The sequence below is a fragment of the Bufo bufo genome, chromosome 1, assembly GCF_905171765.1.
Source record: "Bufo bufo chromosome 1, aBufBuf1.1, whole genome shotgun sequence".
Taxonomy (NCBI): Eukaryota; Metazoa; Chordata; class Amphibia; order Anura; family Bufonidae; genus Bufo; species Bufo bufo.
Window position 1 is genome coordinate 353,037,066 of NC_053389.1, and position 15,787 is coordinate 353,052,852.

At 41.3% G+C, this 15,787-nt stretch overlaps 1 protein-coding gene across 1 annotated transcript in view; it reads left to right on the plus strand.

Moving 5' to 3' along the window:
- Positions 1-15,787, plus strand: part of KCNIP1 (potassium voltage-gated channel interacting protein 1) — a 656,186-nt gene that overhangs the window by 419,442 nt on the left and 220,957 nt on the right. Inside the window, exon 6 of the mRNA XM_040404788.1 lies at positions 3,785-3,892. Within this exon, the coding sequence (XP_040260722.1) occupies positions 3,785-3,892 (108 nt within the window). The remainder of the gene's footprint in view (positions 1-3,784; positions 3,893-15,787) is intronic.

Here is a 15,787-nt window from a genome sequence, read left to right on the forward strand (position 1 = left end):
TGGACTGCTACATGGTTTTCAGCTAGATATCTGTGGCCGAAACTCCCAGAGATAGAGCTAATTCCTCACACTACATACCTCAAAACCCATTTAATAGATTCAGCAACCTCCAAAAACGTGAGGTACCGTATACTGGATCTACCAATGAGATTAGTGAAATCATCTTTTTATGTATATTTTAATATATCTTTTTAACCTGGGCTAATCATACTATGTTTTTATTATCATTTTTGAAGATAATCTACCCCTATATATGTATACCCCTTTTCATATGTACAGCGCTATGGAATGAATGGCGCTTTAATAATAAATAAAAATAATAATCTAATATGAAATAATTACTGTGAAACTATTTGATCTTATTACCTTCTTATAATTAATTAACTATTATTTATTTATTATTTGAAGATAACTAGATATAAAATTATCTCTATTGAAATATGAATGGTCCCACAATACTTGAACCTTCTAGTAGCCCAAAATAGATCCAAATAACACACCAAAACATACCAATATATACAGGCCTTTCATTATTAATTTATTATTTATAATAACTATTTATATTCATATTTTTTTTTATTATTTATTATGTCTTCTTTTTGCATTCCCTACCTTCTCTATTAATTATTTTATAACAATAGGGTATTTGAGATATGCCCCAAATAAATACATCCCATATTTCAACACAATACTTAGGTGAACCCTATATACAGTGGCAGAATATAATTGGCCCACACGCCCACAAACTACGGCGGGGCACGGGAGCAGTATAGTTCCCTGCCTCCTGATTACCACTATAGGCTTCAGGCCTAGTAGGCCTGAAGCCTAGGCGGTAGTAAAATCCTGGAGCAGGTAGGCGTGATGACGTCATCGCGTGCCTGTGCCAAGACGCAGCACACTGACTTGCAGCATTTACGAGTAGTAAAATCCTGGAGCAGGTAGGCATGATGACGTCATCGCGCGCCTGTGCCAGGACGCAGCACACTGATGTGCAGCATTTACGAGTAAGCGCCGACTGGGACACAGGTAAATATTAGCTTTTATTTTTTTGTGTGCCAACTTTAGGGGACATTACTGGGGGGCACAGGAGAATATTACTGAAGGGACAGTGGGGGAAAAACTACTACGTGGGGGAAAATTACTAGTGTGGGGGAAATAAATACTGTGGGGGCAGTGTGGGGGACAATTAATACTGTGGGGGCAGTGTGAATAAATTAATACTGTGGGGCAAATTACTTAATTAAGGGCAGTGTGGGGGCAAATTACTTAATGGATGGCAGTGTGGGGGCAAATTACTTAATGGATGGCAGTGTGGGGGCAAATTACTTAATGGGGGCAGTGTGGGGGGTTATTACTTGATGGGGCAGTGTGGGGGAAATTACTATATGGGGCAGTGTGGAAGAATTTACTATATGGAGCAGAGTGGGGGAAATTACTATATAGGGTAATGTGGGGGAAATTCTATTAGGGGACATTATTTTTGGGGATACTATACAGGCATTATTACCTGGAGCACAATGTAGGGTAATATTATTACTGGGGGCACTCTAGGGGACTTTATAACTGCTGTACACACTATAGGGACCTTTTGGGTAATTTATCAAACTGGTGTAAAGTAGAACTGGGTTAGTTACCCATTGCAACAGATTCCACCTTTCATTTTTGACAGCTCCTTTGGTAAATGGAAGGTGGAATCTGATTCATTGCTATATGGCACCTAAGCCAGTTCTACTTCACACCAGTTTAATAAATTACCCCAATTATGAGAACTCAAACGTGTCTGTGTAACAAACTCTGTAGAGACGAGATGTGGCTGAAAGAATTAGTCATGGCGATCTGGGTCAAACGGAGGAGAAGAGAAGATCTACATGACAGGAGATGTCACTGGATGTAAAAGGTATGTGATGCTATATTCCCCTATATGTAGAGCTGGCTCACTACTGTGACCTGTGTCTCATCTTCTTCTCCAAGTCCTTTTTTTATCATAATCATATGTATTTTAAATTTGGGAACAAAATTTTTAATTTGTCACCTGCAGTCCTATGTAACAGCCCAGATAACAGTGATAACTTTCTCTGTGCAGATAATGTAGTAGATGTTCCATGTAGTCCTATGTAACACCACACATAACACAATAGTTCACTGTGTTATGTGGGGTGTTACATAGGACTGCAGGTAACATCTATGATATCTGTACTCAGAGAGTTATGAGATGGTGGGGGTCAGACTCCTGGCACCCCAGCCAATCAGCTGTTTGAGGAGACCACGACATTCCAGTGAGCGCTGCAGCCTCTTTGCTCCTTACCAAGCTCAGCGCTGTCCATTTGATAGCACTGTGCTTGGTATTGCAGCTCAGTCCCAATCACTCAGATGGGACAGAGCTGCACCTAGACCATGTGGCCTAGGAAGAAACTGTGGCGCTTACGAAGCACCGCAGCCTCTTCATACCGAAAAATACCGAAAAAAAACTAAAACTAAAATAGAGGGGGGGGGGGGGGGCGAGTTGGGTAGACAGCCCTGGGCCCATCATGCACTAAATCCGCCCCTGCATATATAGTACAATAAACAGATGTTTTACACCCTATTCCACCTCCTGTAGCAGCAATTTCTTTGCGCAGGTCCGCTCCCCTGAACCACTGATGCTGATTGATTTATGAATTAGCACATATTCCCACTATAGTACGGATACCTCACCCAGCTTCCTTTCCTACACAGAGCTTGTCCTTCACCCAGCGTAAAAACTTCTGGGCACCAGCTCCATCTGACAGCTGACAGCCCCAGCCTCAGATTGCTTTTTGAATTGACATATATTCCCATTATAATATGGACACCTCACCCAGTTTCCCTTTCCTACATAGAGCCTATTCTTTACCCAGCTTAACAACTGAGAGCCGCCAGCCCCAGCCTAGGGGAGAAAAACTAGCGCTGCCCTGGTGAAACAAGAACGTCTCTTGAACTCTGGAGCTTTGATACTTCCTATACGGCCCCATGTAACATTGTAACTTCCTTAGATAAGCATGAAATATCATGATAGAAGTCCAGTATTCATTAATGAACCCCTGCGCATAGCGGACCGCAGCATCTTCTGTGCAACAAGGGAAACACACGATCGCTCGAGATCTCTATTATACGAGCATACCGCCGAACCAGAATGTAAATAAGAACAAACTCAATAGATTCTATGTTTACAAACACTTACTCACACAACGGAAACTCCTCCATTGGACTATTAACATAGAGGATTATGCAAAAACACACCCAGGTTTCTCCCCTCCCACCCCCTGGCCTGCGCGCCAAAAATCTTAAAAAAATCTCTGAATATGTATGTCATCTGTATTACTGTCCTAATGAAGGGGGCGCTCCGCCCTTGACACTCATCGACTGAAAATGAATGACTTCATGCTTTTACCAATACTTACCTGGTACCAGACTCCTGCTGACAGCGCTGATATAGAGGTTCCAAATTTTCCTCCTTTTTCTTCACTGACCTTTTTAATTGTATGCATTTTATCGGTTATTCATTCAATAAAGATATTTGAAATGATAGTTTTTTAATAATTTAATGGTTCATGTGGCTTTTCAGATTCAGTTTCATACACGTAGCCAGCAATGATTTAGTTCTAGGTAGTTAGGTTAATATTAGATTAGCAGATTTTCCATCATTAGTATTGCCTGCAGACATATTTATCTCTATCATTTTTGAACTGAGAGAAAACACCTGATTTACAATTGCTGACTCTCATGACTGTTACCACACCACTAATTTACAGTATTTTTCTTGTAGGATTTTGTAGCCGCTTTGTCAATTTTGTTAAGAGGAACAATTCGTGAAAAGCTGAGGTGGACTTTCAATCTGTATGACCTAAACAAAGATGGATACATCAACAAAGAGGTATATATTATAAGGGATTTCTCAGGAGTAAAACAGCACAATGCGCATGAAGTCTAATTTGGTGATTTATACATTGGCCAACAGTTGCAGAGCCATTTTGGACACTAAAATCCTTAAGTCATTTATCAAGGGTTGCAGTGCGCTCTTTTGTGCCCAGCTTGTGCCATCAAAGACACACATCTCATATAACTATGTCATATGTGAATGTAACCAAATTTTTAAGCACACTTTAGGGCTGAGAACACAGGAGCCACCATTTGGCTTTTGGAGCATGGATTTTGCTCGATTTATGGATGCCATGTTGCTTATGCAGAGCCACTAAGATACCAGTACAGTTGAAAACCCTAATAAGTGGCCCCATTTTTGGAAAATGCATTCCCTAGGACTCATCTATGGAGTGCACTTCTAGGGTTGTGCATACTTTGGCAAGCCTGATGCGAAATTGATCAGAGAACAGGCCCAGTATGAAATGGGTGTTAATATGTGATGTCATTTGGAGTGGGCTTTATCAGTTATCATTATTTAATGAATATCCATGTCCAGGTGTAGTAAATTAAATCTACCAAATAATTATGTGGCGTTACTGGTAATATAAGTTAGGCCTCATGCACACTGCCGTTGTGTGGCCGTTCCGTGCATTGGGGACCGCAATTTGCCAATGCACGGGCCCCATCCATGCGGCAGCCGCGATGGATCCAGACCCATTCAACTTGAATGGGTGCGTGATCCATCCGCACCGCACAAAAATAGAACAAATTCTGGAGGCACGGACAGAAACACCACGGAAGCACACCATAGTGCTTCAGTGGGGTTACGTGCCTCCGTTCCACACCGCAGCTCCGGATTATCCATTCAAGTGAATGGGTCCGCATCCATGATACGGGGCGCACACGGCCGGTGCCCGCATACTGCGGACCCGCTATTTGCGGGCCGCAGTACGGGTCACGGCTGACAACGGCCGTGTGCATGACACCTTAGTCTGGACCACCAATTTGCATCACTACATTCCAACAGCCATAAGGTATTATTATTTTCACATTTAACTGGTGGAGCGATGTGTAAATGGAACAAGCTGGACCGCAGGGGAAACACGTGACGCTACTGTGGGCTGATGGGGGTAGTAGTTGTTTGTACTCACAGTTAGCAGAGCCTCCCTGGGCTGACAGTGCAGTGGATGAGAAGACAGCACTAAATCCTCTGGGGCACTCTCTATTGCAGGGAACACCAGCCAGATGGAAGTTGAGGTGTCCTTAACCACCTCAGCTCCCCTAGCTTAAACAACCTTAAAGGGACACTGACAGGCCAAATCAGCATATAGTTATATATATGACATTACAGGTCATATACAGTCTATTAAAAGCATCTAAGTATCCCCCCTGTCCACCTTCTAAATACCGAAATATAAAGTTTTATAACCTGCCTGTCTCGTCACCAATCTGCCCAAGGGGCGGCGTTTCATCTCAAAATGCGCCCAGCCAGCCGCTCCCAACTGCCGTTCTGAAGCCCCGCCCAGCTCATCAATATTCACTTCGCTGGGCGGCGGCTACAACTCTCCCCAGTCACGATCCTGCGCATGGGCAATTGAATCCTCCTGGCATCGTTCATGTCAAATCTGCCCATGCGCAGGATCGTGACTGGGGGCTTCAGAACGGCAGTTGGGAGCTGCTGGCTGGGCGCATTTTGAGATGAAAAACGCCGCCCCTTGGGCAGATTGGTGACGAGACAGGCAGGTTATAAAACTTTATATTTCGGTATTTAGAAGGTGGACAGGGGGGATACTTAGATGCTTTCAATAGACTGTATAAGACCTGTAATGTCATATATATAACTAAATATGCTGATTTGGCCTGTCAGTGTCCCTTTAATGACCAGACCACTTTTTACAATTCTGCACTACACTACTTTCACGGTTTATTGCTCGGTCATACAACTTACCACCCAAATGAATTTTACCTCCTTTTCTTCTCACTAATAGAGCTTTCATTTGGTGGTATTTCATTGCTGCTGACATTTTTATTTTTTTTGTTATTAATCGAAATTTAACGAAATTTTTGCAAAAAAATGACATTTTTCACTTTCAGTTGTAAAATTTTTCAAAAAAAACAACATTTCTATATAAATTTTTCTCTAAATTTATTGTTCTACATGGCTTTGATAAAAAAAAATGCAATAAGTGTATATTTATTGGTTTGGGTAAAAGTTATAGCGTTTACAAACTATGGTACAAAAATGTGAATTTCCGCATTTTGAAGCAGCTCTGACTTTCTGAGCACCTGTCATGTTTCCTGAGGTTCTACAATGCCCAGACAGTAGAAAAACCCCACAAATGACCCTATTTCGGAAAGTAGACACCCTAAGGTATTCGCTGATGGGCATAGTGAGTTCATAGAACTTTTTATTTTTTGTCACAAGTTAGCGGAAAATGATGATTTTTTTTATTTTTATTTTTTTCTTACAAAGTCTCATATTCCACTAACTTGTGACAAAAAATAAAAACTTCCATGAACTCACTATGCCCATCACGAAATACCTTGGGGTGTCTTCTTTCCAAAATGGGGTCACTTGTGGGGTAGTTATACTGCCCTGGCATTTTAGGGGCCCTAATGCGTGAGAAGTAGTTTGAAATCCAAATGTGTTAAAAATGCCCTGTGAAATCCTAAAGGTGCTCTTTAGAATTTGGGCCCCTTTGCCCACCTAGGCTGCAAAAAAGTGTCACACATGTGGTATCGTCGTACTCAGAAGAAGTAGAACAATGTGTTTTCGGGTGTATTTTTACATATACCCATGCTGGGTGAGAGAAATATCTCTCTAAAAGTCAACTTTTCCAATTTTTTTATACAAAGTTGTCATTTGACAGAGATATTTCTCTCACCCAGCATGGGTATATGTAAAAAGACACCCCAAAACACATTTCCCTACTTCTCCTGAGTACGGCGATACCACATGTGTGACACTTTTTTGCAGCCTAGGTGCGCAAAGGGGCCCAAATTCCGTTTAGAAGGGCATTTTTAGACATTTGGATTCCAGACTTCTTCTCACGCTTTAGGGCCCCTAAAATGCCAGGGCAGTATAACTACCCCACATGTGACCCCATTTTATAAAGAAGACACCCCAAGGTGTTCCGTGAGGGGCATGGCGAGTTCAAAGATTTATTTTTTTTGGCACAAGTTAGCGGAAATTGATTTTTTTTTGTTTTTTCTCACAAAGTCTCCCTTTCCGCTAACTTGTGACAAAAAATAAAATCTCCCACGGACTCAATTTTCCCCTCAGCGAATACCTTGGGGTGTCTACTTTCCAAAATGGGGTCACATGTGGGGTATTTATACTGCCCTGGCATTTTAAGGGCCCTAAAGCATGAGAAGAAGTCTGGAATATAAATGTCTAAAAAATTTTACGCATTTGGATTCCTGTGAGGGGTATAGCGAGTTCATGTGAGATTTTATTTTTTGTCACAAGTTAGTGGAATATGAGACTTTGTAAGAAAAAACAAAAAAAACAAAAAACAAAAAAAATCAATTTCGGCTAACTTTTGACAAAAAAATAAAAATCTTCTATGAACTCACCATGCCCCTCAAAAGTGATCTTTTTATAGCGCCGCTGCGATTTTACGGTGTTTTTGCAGTGATCAGAAGAAAAAAAATTTAGGCCACTGCGGTGGGGCGGACTGAACGCAAGCGTGCGCACAAGATCAGGCCTGATCGGGCGAACACTGCATTTTTTGTAGAGCCTATAGTACATGTCCTATTCTTGTCCGCAATTGCGGGCAAGAAAAGGCATTTTCTATATAGTTCTGGCAATGTGCGTATCCGCAAAATGTGGAAAGTACATTGCCGGTGTCCGTGTTTTGCGGATCCATGGTGTCCGTGTTTTGCAGATCCGCGGTGTCCGTGTTTTGCGGATCCGTGGATCCGCAAAACACATACGGACGTCTGAATGGAGCCTTACAGGGGGGTGATCAGGGAGTCTATATGGGGTGATCACCCCCCTGTAAGGCTCCATTCAGACATCCGTATGTGTTTTGCGGATCCGTGGATCCATGGATCCGCGGATCCGCAAAACACATACGGACGTCTGAATGGAGCCTTACAGGGGGGTGATCAATGACAGGGGGGTGATCAGGGAGTCTATATGGGGTGATCACCCCCCTGTCATTGATCACCCCCCTGTAAGGCTCCATTCAGACGTCCGTATGTGTTTTGCGGATCCGTGGATCCGCGGATCCGCAAAACACATACGGACGTCTGAATGGAGCCTTACAGGAGGGTGATCAATGACAGGGGGTGATCAGGGGTTAATAAGGGGTTAATAAGTGACAGGGGGGGTGTAGTGTGGTGGTGTTTGGTGCTACTTTACAGAGCTGCCTGTGTCCTCTGGTGGTCGATCCAAGCAAAAGGGACCACCAGAGGACCAGGTAGCAGGTATATTAGACGCTGTTATCAAAACAGCATCTAATATACCCTTCAAGGGTTAAAAAAATCGCATCTACAGCCTGCCAGCGAACGATCGCCGCTGGCAGGCTGCAGATCCACTCGTTTACCTTCGGTTCCTGTGAACTTGCGCGCCTGTGTGCGCGCGTTCACAGGAAATCTCGCCTCTCGCGAGAGGACGCGCCGGCGCGTCCAGGAGGAATAACAGGGCCGCCGCCAGGACGCAATCCTGCGTACGGCGGTCCTGTAGTGGTTAATGGTGTATGTGTTTAGGGTGCTTTGGTAGCTGGGCCCCTGTGTTCGGGACGCCAGCACCATAAGGTGCAAATGTTGAGAGTATTAGTAGTAATCATGAGAAGTCGGTTGTAATCAAACAGTTGAACATTTACTGGTTCAATTGTCTTGAGGTAGTCAGTACAGATACAGTTCATTTGTATGGCATGAGTGATGACTCAGAAATAGCTTCAATAGTATTCCTTTTATCAGGTTTAGGCAATTGTCAGTTGAGCAGTTCTTTTTAAGGCTGACACTTTACAGGCAAGACTTCTGTAATTATTCTTAGTCCAAACTATAGCACTCTGGTACTAAATATGCTGTTTTGTACTTATCTTCAGCTATCCAATAAGGGCGTTTCTCCCTCGCGGCAGACAAACTCTTATTAAATTATTTGCAGGATGCTCTCCTGAGGTATTCAGGTTTACTATATCTGGGAAGGCTTCTAGTGAATAAGGCCTTTAATCATCCAGTCGAGTCCAGGAACTTGGAAAGTTACTCTTGGTCACTTGTGCTTGTGAAGTCCATAGGCCAGACTCAGCTCTAACCTTCACTAGACTTGCTTCATATTTAAACATAGACTTACTGTCCAGTGCTAAGCTGCTGTAACTACTCTTAGGCTAGTTTCACACTAGTGGCAGGGGACTCCGGCAGGCTGTTTCGGCGGGTGAACAACCTGTCGGATCCATCCTGCCGCTAGTTCACGTGTGCCCCCCGACTGCCGGAGTCCCCTGCCGCTAGTGTGAAAGTACCCTTAGTTTTTCCTCTCCAGGATTGATCAGGTCTGGAGGAAAGAAATTGCAGCTACATGGTGGATAAGGCCTGATTCTCTCCTCCATACACTTGCTTTCCTCTCTCACACTAACTACTTTACTTCAACCAACTTTATTAACACACCCTAAGCTATATATACTATGTGATGCTAGCACCACCTAACGGCGAATGGGTGTAATGACATTGCCAGCCTGATAATTAGGAAATACCATACATTGCAAATACCTTAGATAAATAGGCAGATGTTTACAGTGTCCCTTTCACACACATATGTGGGACGCTGCATAAACATGGCGCCTGGTCACCTGTGCAGCTGGCGCCATGGCTGGCAGATCTCTGCTGTTTCAAACAGCAGAGACTTGCAGCTAATTAAAGGCTTTAGATGCCATGATCAAGTGAGATCACAGCATCTAAATGCGCAAAAACCCGGAAGCTCCTACCGATGCTCCGTGCGGCCAATGTGTGCATCGGTAGTTGTGCTGAACACTGTAAGCCTCGCTGACGAAGCTTATATTGTTCATGCTACAATTCTTATTTGGGCCACCAGATGGCAGGCCAGGATAATAAATGAGCAATTTCCAATGTAAATCTCATTTTAAAAATCCCTGATAGAACAAAACAAAAATTAAAAAAACATTATTTATAGGCTCATATATGAGCTTCAAAATCATCAAAATATATAAAAAAATATTAAAGTTTAAATCACCCCCCTTTCTGTATAATAATTTTTTTTTATACCTAAATAACAATAAGTTGTACTTTCTAATGCCACCATCAATTATGGCATAACTGACCCATGCCCTTTATTCTCTGGGTCAGTACGATTATAACAATACCCCCATATGTATAGGTTTTTTATGTCTAAATAGTGTAAAAATAAATTTAAACTTTGATTAAATTATATATTTTTTTTACATTACCATATTCTCACCCCCATAACTTTTTTTTATACTTATGTCTACTGAGCTGTTTAGTGGCTCAATTTTTTGCAGGACAATCTGTAGTTTTTATTGATACCATTTTGGAGTGTGGGTGACTTTTTGATCACATTTTATTAAAATTTTTGGGCTGCAGTGGATTTTTTTTTTTATATTTTAAAAGTATGGGCGTTTTTGGTCGCAAATTATGATACCCATGATGTTTATATTTGTCCCGCCAAAAAATAAGCCGTCATACAGCTATGTGACCAGGAAAATAGGGAAGAAAAATAAAAACACAAAAACAAAAAAAAAATCCGGTATCCTAAGGCTTAAAGGTTTGTTGAAACCGCCAATCTTTATAAATGGCCACTATAATAGAGATGACACTTCTATAATAGAAACAATTTAAAAAAATGATAATTTTATGCTGAGAGTGCTAACTTTTCAAATCCATTTTGGGTACATGGTATTTTCATGGCTGTTCTCTTTTTAACAGCCGGTGAATAGTGGATGTAAAAAGACAGGATATGTCACAGGGCACCATTAAAATTAGGCTACTTTCACACTTGCGGTAGCCTTTTCCGGCAGGCTGTTCCGACATTTAGTCCTTACTAGAGGCAAAAAGCCTGATGCAAAAAGCTTGGTGACGTCACACTAGGTCCTGGTGACTAGTGAGGAGCAAGTGTCACTGAGCATACAAGGGGATGAGGTGAGTGCTTTTAATTTTTTATTTGTTGGCACTAATGAGGGTTGGGGTTGTGTTGGGAGCATTATTATGGCCACTTTGGGGACATGTATACAGGGGGCACTATGAGATTTATATATATATATATATATATATATATATACACTGCTCAAAAAAATAAAGGGAACACTTAAACAACACAATGTAACTCCAAGTCAATCACACTTCTGTGAAATCAAACTGTCCACTTAGGAAGCAACACTGAGTGACAATCAATTTCACATGCTGTTGTGCAAATGGGATAGACAACAGGTGGAAATTATAGGCAATTAGCAAGACCCCCCCAATAAAGGAGTGGTTCTTCAGGTGGTGCCCACAGACCACTTCTCAGTTCCTATGCTTCCTGGCTGATGTTTTGGTCACTTTTGAATGCTGGCAGTGCTTTCACTCTAGTGGTAGCATGAGACGGAGTCTACAACCCACACAAGTGGCTCAGGTAGTGCAGCTTATCCAGGATGGCACATCAATGCGAGCTGTGGCAAGAAGGTTTGCTGTGTCTGTCAGCGTAGTGTCCAGAGCATGGAGGCGCTACCAGGAGACAGGCCAGTAAATCAGGAGACGTGGAGGAGGCCGTAGGAGGGCAACAACCCAGCAGCAAGACCGCTACCTCCGCCTTTGTGCAAGGAGGAACAGGAGGAGCACTGCCAGAGCCCTGCAAAATGACCTCCAGCAGGCCACAAATGTGCATGTGTCTGCTCAAACGGTCAGAAACAGACTCCATGAGGGTGATATGAGGGCCTGACGTCCACAGGTGGGGGTTTTGCTTACAGCCCAACACCGTGCAGGACGTTTGGCATTTGCCAGAGAAGATTGGCAAATTCGCCACTGGCGCCCTGTGCTCTTCACAGATGAAAGCAGGTTCACACTGAGCACATGTGACAGACGTGACAGAGTCTGGAGACGCCGTGGAGAACGTTCTGCTGCCTGCAACATCCTCCAGCATGACCGGTTTGGCATTGGGTCAGTAATGGTGTGGGGTGGCATTTCTTTGGAGGGCCGCACAGCCCTCCATGTGCTCGCCAGAGGTAGCCTGACTGCCATTAGGTACCGAGATGAGATCCTCAGACCCCTTGTGAGACCATATGCTGGTGCGGTTGGCCCTGGGTTCCTCCTAATGCAAGACAATGCTAGACCTCATGTGGCTGAAGTGTGTCAGCAGTTCCTGCAAGACAAAGGCATTGATGCTATGGACTGGCCCGCCCGTTCCCCAGACCTGAATCCAATTGAGCACATCTGGGACATCATGTCTCGCTCTATCCACCAACGTCACGTTGCACCACAGACTTTCCAGGAGTTGACAGATGCTTTAGTCCAGGTCTGGGAGGAGATCCCTCAGGAGACCATCCGCCACCTCATCAGGAGCATGCACAGGCGATGTAGGGAGGTCATACAGGCACGTGGAGGCCACACACACTACTGAGCCTCATTTTTACTTGTTCTAAGGACATTACATCAAAGTTTGATCAGCCTGTAGTGTGTTTTTCCACTTTAATTTTGAGTGTGACTCCAAATCCAGACCTCCATGGGTTGAAAAATTTGATTTCCATTTTTTTATTTTTGTGTGATTTTGTTGTCAGCACATTCAACTATGTAAAGAACAAAGTATTTCAGAAGAATATTTAATTAATTCAGATCTAGGATGTGTTATTTTTGTGTTCCCTTTATTTTTTTGAGCAGTGTATATATATGTCGCAGGGAAATGATAAAAATGGAGATTTGATCAAATCCTTAAGGGAAATGATGAAAATGGAGATTTGAATGCTGCAAAACACCTGAAAAGATGCTGAAGCTGAAAAAAAATGAAAGAAGTTTCTTTGAAGATTTTAAAGACGTGTTAGTGGATTCCACAGTTTTGGTATATGTACCTAAGGTAGATAGAGACCCATTAGATGGAAATAACATTGTGGGGATCGTATTAGATATAAAAAATAATTTATACCAAATTGGTACCTCAATTGGAATTATAAAAGATTGGCTACCTAGAGACGCTCTTCAAATAGCTACTACAACATTTACCAAAACAGTTCCCCCGAACTAACCTAAGTCTGCGTGAGATTGCAGGAAAATTATCCTTATTTGGAGGTCAAGGATTTAAGAAGTGTTCTTGTAAACAATCCAAAATACAATGTAAAACAAAAAGATGTGCCTGTAAAAATAAGTAACTCGAGATGCCACAAATCAACATGTTTTAATAAAAATGAATGAACATTATTATTTATTAATTACATTCACTAAAAATGTTTAAAATTTCACTAAAAATATCCTTTTTGTTTTTAAAAATATCAGCTTAAGTACCTATTTCTTACAATATTATTTAATTTTATTATTATATTTTCAAAAATATTGAACTTTTCACTAAAACAGTTGAAGGATTTGATGATCAAATCACTTACTTTCTTTAATAATTTGTGTTTCAATGACTATTGTTGTATTACCTACTCTACATTTATTAATGCATGGCTTACTAAATAAATACTTTTAATATCTAAACAATATTATTTAATATTATTATTATATCAAAAATATTAAACTTTTCACTAAAACAGATAAAGGATTTGATGATCCTGCATGCATGGCTTACTAAATAAATACTTTTAATATCTAAACAATATTATTTCACCATAAATCCCTCTAATAGCAATGAGGCAATGTTGTGATTATAAATGCCACCAACTAAAAAAAAAAGTGCCTGTTCCTGCTAAAAGATCCCGATGGTTATGAAATCTTAAAAAGGGACCCCACCAAAATGTATAGGAAAGAACTTAAACAAATACTGACATCAGCACAATCCAATAAAATCATCAATAAAGATTTAATTTGGGTTTTTATTTCCACTTCATCCTCAGACTGACATTCTATAGTCTCCCAAAAATGCAAAAAGGCACCACACCTCTACATGGCAGACCCATTGTGTCTGGAGTAGACAGCCTCAGTTAGAACTTGGGAACTTATATTGACCAGGTTCTGGTGTCATTTGCTAGGACTCTACCATCATATACCAGAGACACAATGGATCTGCTCGTGTTGAGGGCAGGACTGTATTTTCAACTAGGCATAGGAGGGCATCGGCATGCCAGAGAGACATTTAATTTTTTTATGTATCTTTTTTTTTTTTTTTACATTCCTCTCTTCTGCCCTGCTGGGCTGAAGTGCCGTTCTCCTCCCTCTCCAATGAACTGGGTGCCAGGTTTTAAGCTAAGGGTGGGTTCACACTAGCGTTACGGAGTCTGTTATGGCTTTCCGTTATAACAGGATTATAATGGAATGGAATGCAAAATGGAAGCCTTTAACCCCTTAAGGACCGGGCTCATTTTCACCTTAAGGACCAGGCCATTTTTTGCAAATCTGACCAGTGTCACTTTAAGTGCTCATAACTTTAAAACACTTTGACTTACCCAGGCCGTTCTGAGATTGTTTTTTCGTCACATATTGTACTTCATGACACTGCTAAAATTGGGTCAAAAAAGTTAATTTTTTTGCATAAAAAAATACAATTTTTACCGTAAATTTTGAAAAATTTGCAAATTTCAAATTTTCAGTTTCTCTACCTCTGTAATACATAGTAATACCCCCAAAAATTGTGATGACTTTACATTCCCCATATGTCTACTTCATGCTTGAATTGTTTTGGGAATGATATTTTATTTTTTGGGGATGTTACAAGGCTTAGAAGTTTAGAAGCAAATTTTGAAATTTTCAGAAATCTTCAAAATCCCACTTTTTATGGACCAGTTCAGGTTTGAAGTCATATTGTGAGGCTTAGATAATAGAAACCTCCCAAAAATGACCCCATTCTAGAAACTACACCCCTCAAGGTATTCAAAACTGTTTTTTCAAACTTTGTTAACCCTTTAGGTGTTCCACAAGAGTTAATGGCAGATGGAGAAACAATTTTGAAATTTATATTTTTTGGAAAATTTTCCAATATAATCAATTTTTTCCAGGAGTAAAACAAGGGTTAACTGCCAAACAACACTCAAAATGGGTTGCCCTGATTCTGTAGTTTGCAAAAACACCCCATATGTGGTCGTAAACTACTGTTTGGCCGAACGGTAGCACATAGAAGGAGGGGAACACCATATGGGTTTTGGAAGGCAGATTTGGCAGGACTGGTTTTGTTTATACCATGTCCCATTTGAAGCCCCCTGTTGCACCCCTAGAATAGAAATTTCAAAAAAGTGACTCCATCTTAGAAAGTACACCCCTCAAGGTATTCAAAACTGGGTTTACAAACTTTGTTAACCCTTTAGGTGTTCCACAAGAGTTAATGGCAGATGGAGAAACAATTTTGAAATTTCTATTTTTTGGAAAACTTTCCAATATAATCAATTTTTTCCAGGAGTAAAACAAGGGTTAACTGCCAAACAACACTCAAAATGGGTTGCCCTGATTCTGTAGTTTGCAAAAACACCCCATATGTGGTCGTAAACTACTGTTTGGCCGAACGGTAGCACATAGAAGGAGGGGAACACCATATGGGTTTTGGAAGGCAGATTTGGTAGGACTGGTTTTGTTTATACCATGTCCCATTTGAAGCCCCCTGTTGCACCCCTAGAATAGAAATTTCAAAAAAGTGACTCCATCTAAGAAAGTACACCCCTCAAGGTATTCAAAACTGGGTTTACAAACTTTGTTAACCCTTTAGGTGTTCCACAAGAGTTAATGGCAGATGGAGAAACAATTTTGAAATTTATATTTTTTGGAAAACTTTCCAATATAATCAATTTTTTCCAGGAGTAAAACAAGGGTTAACTGC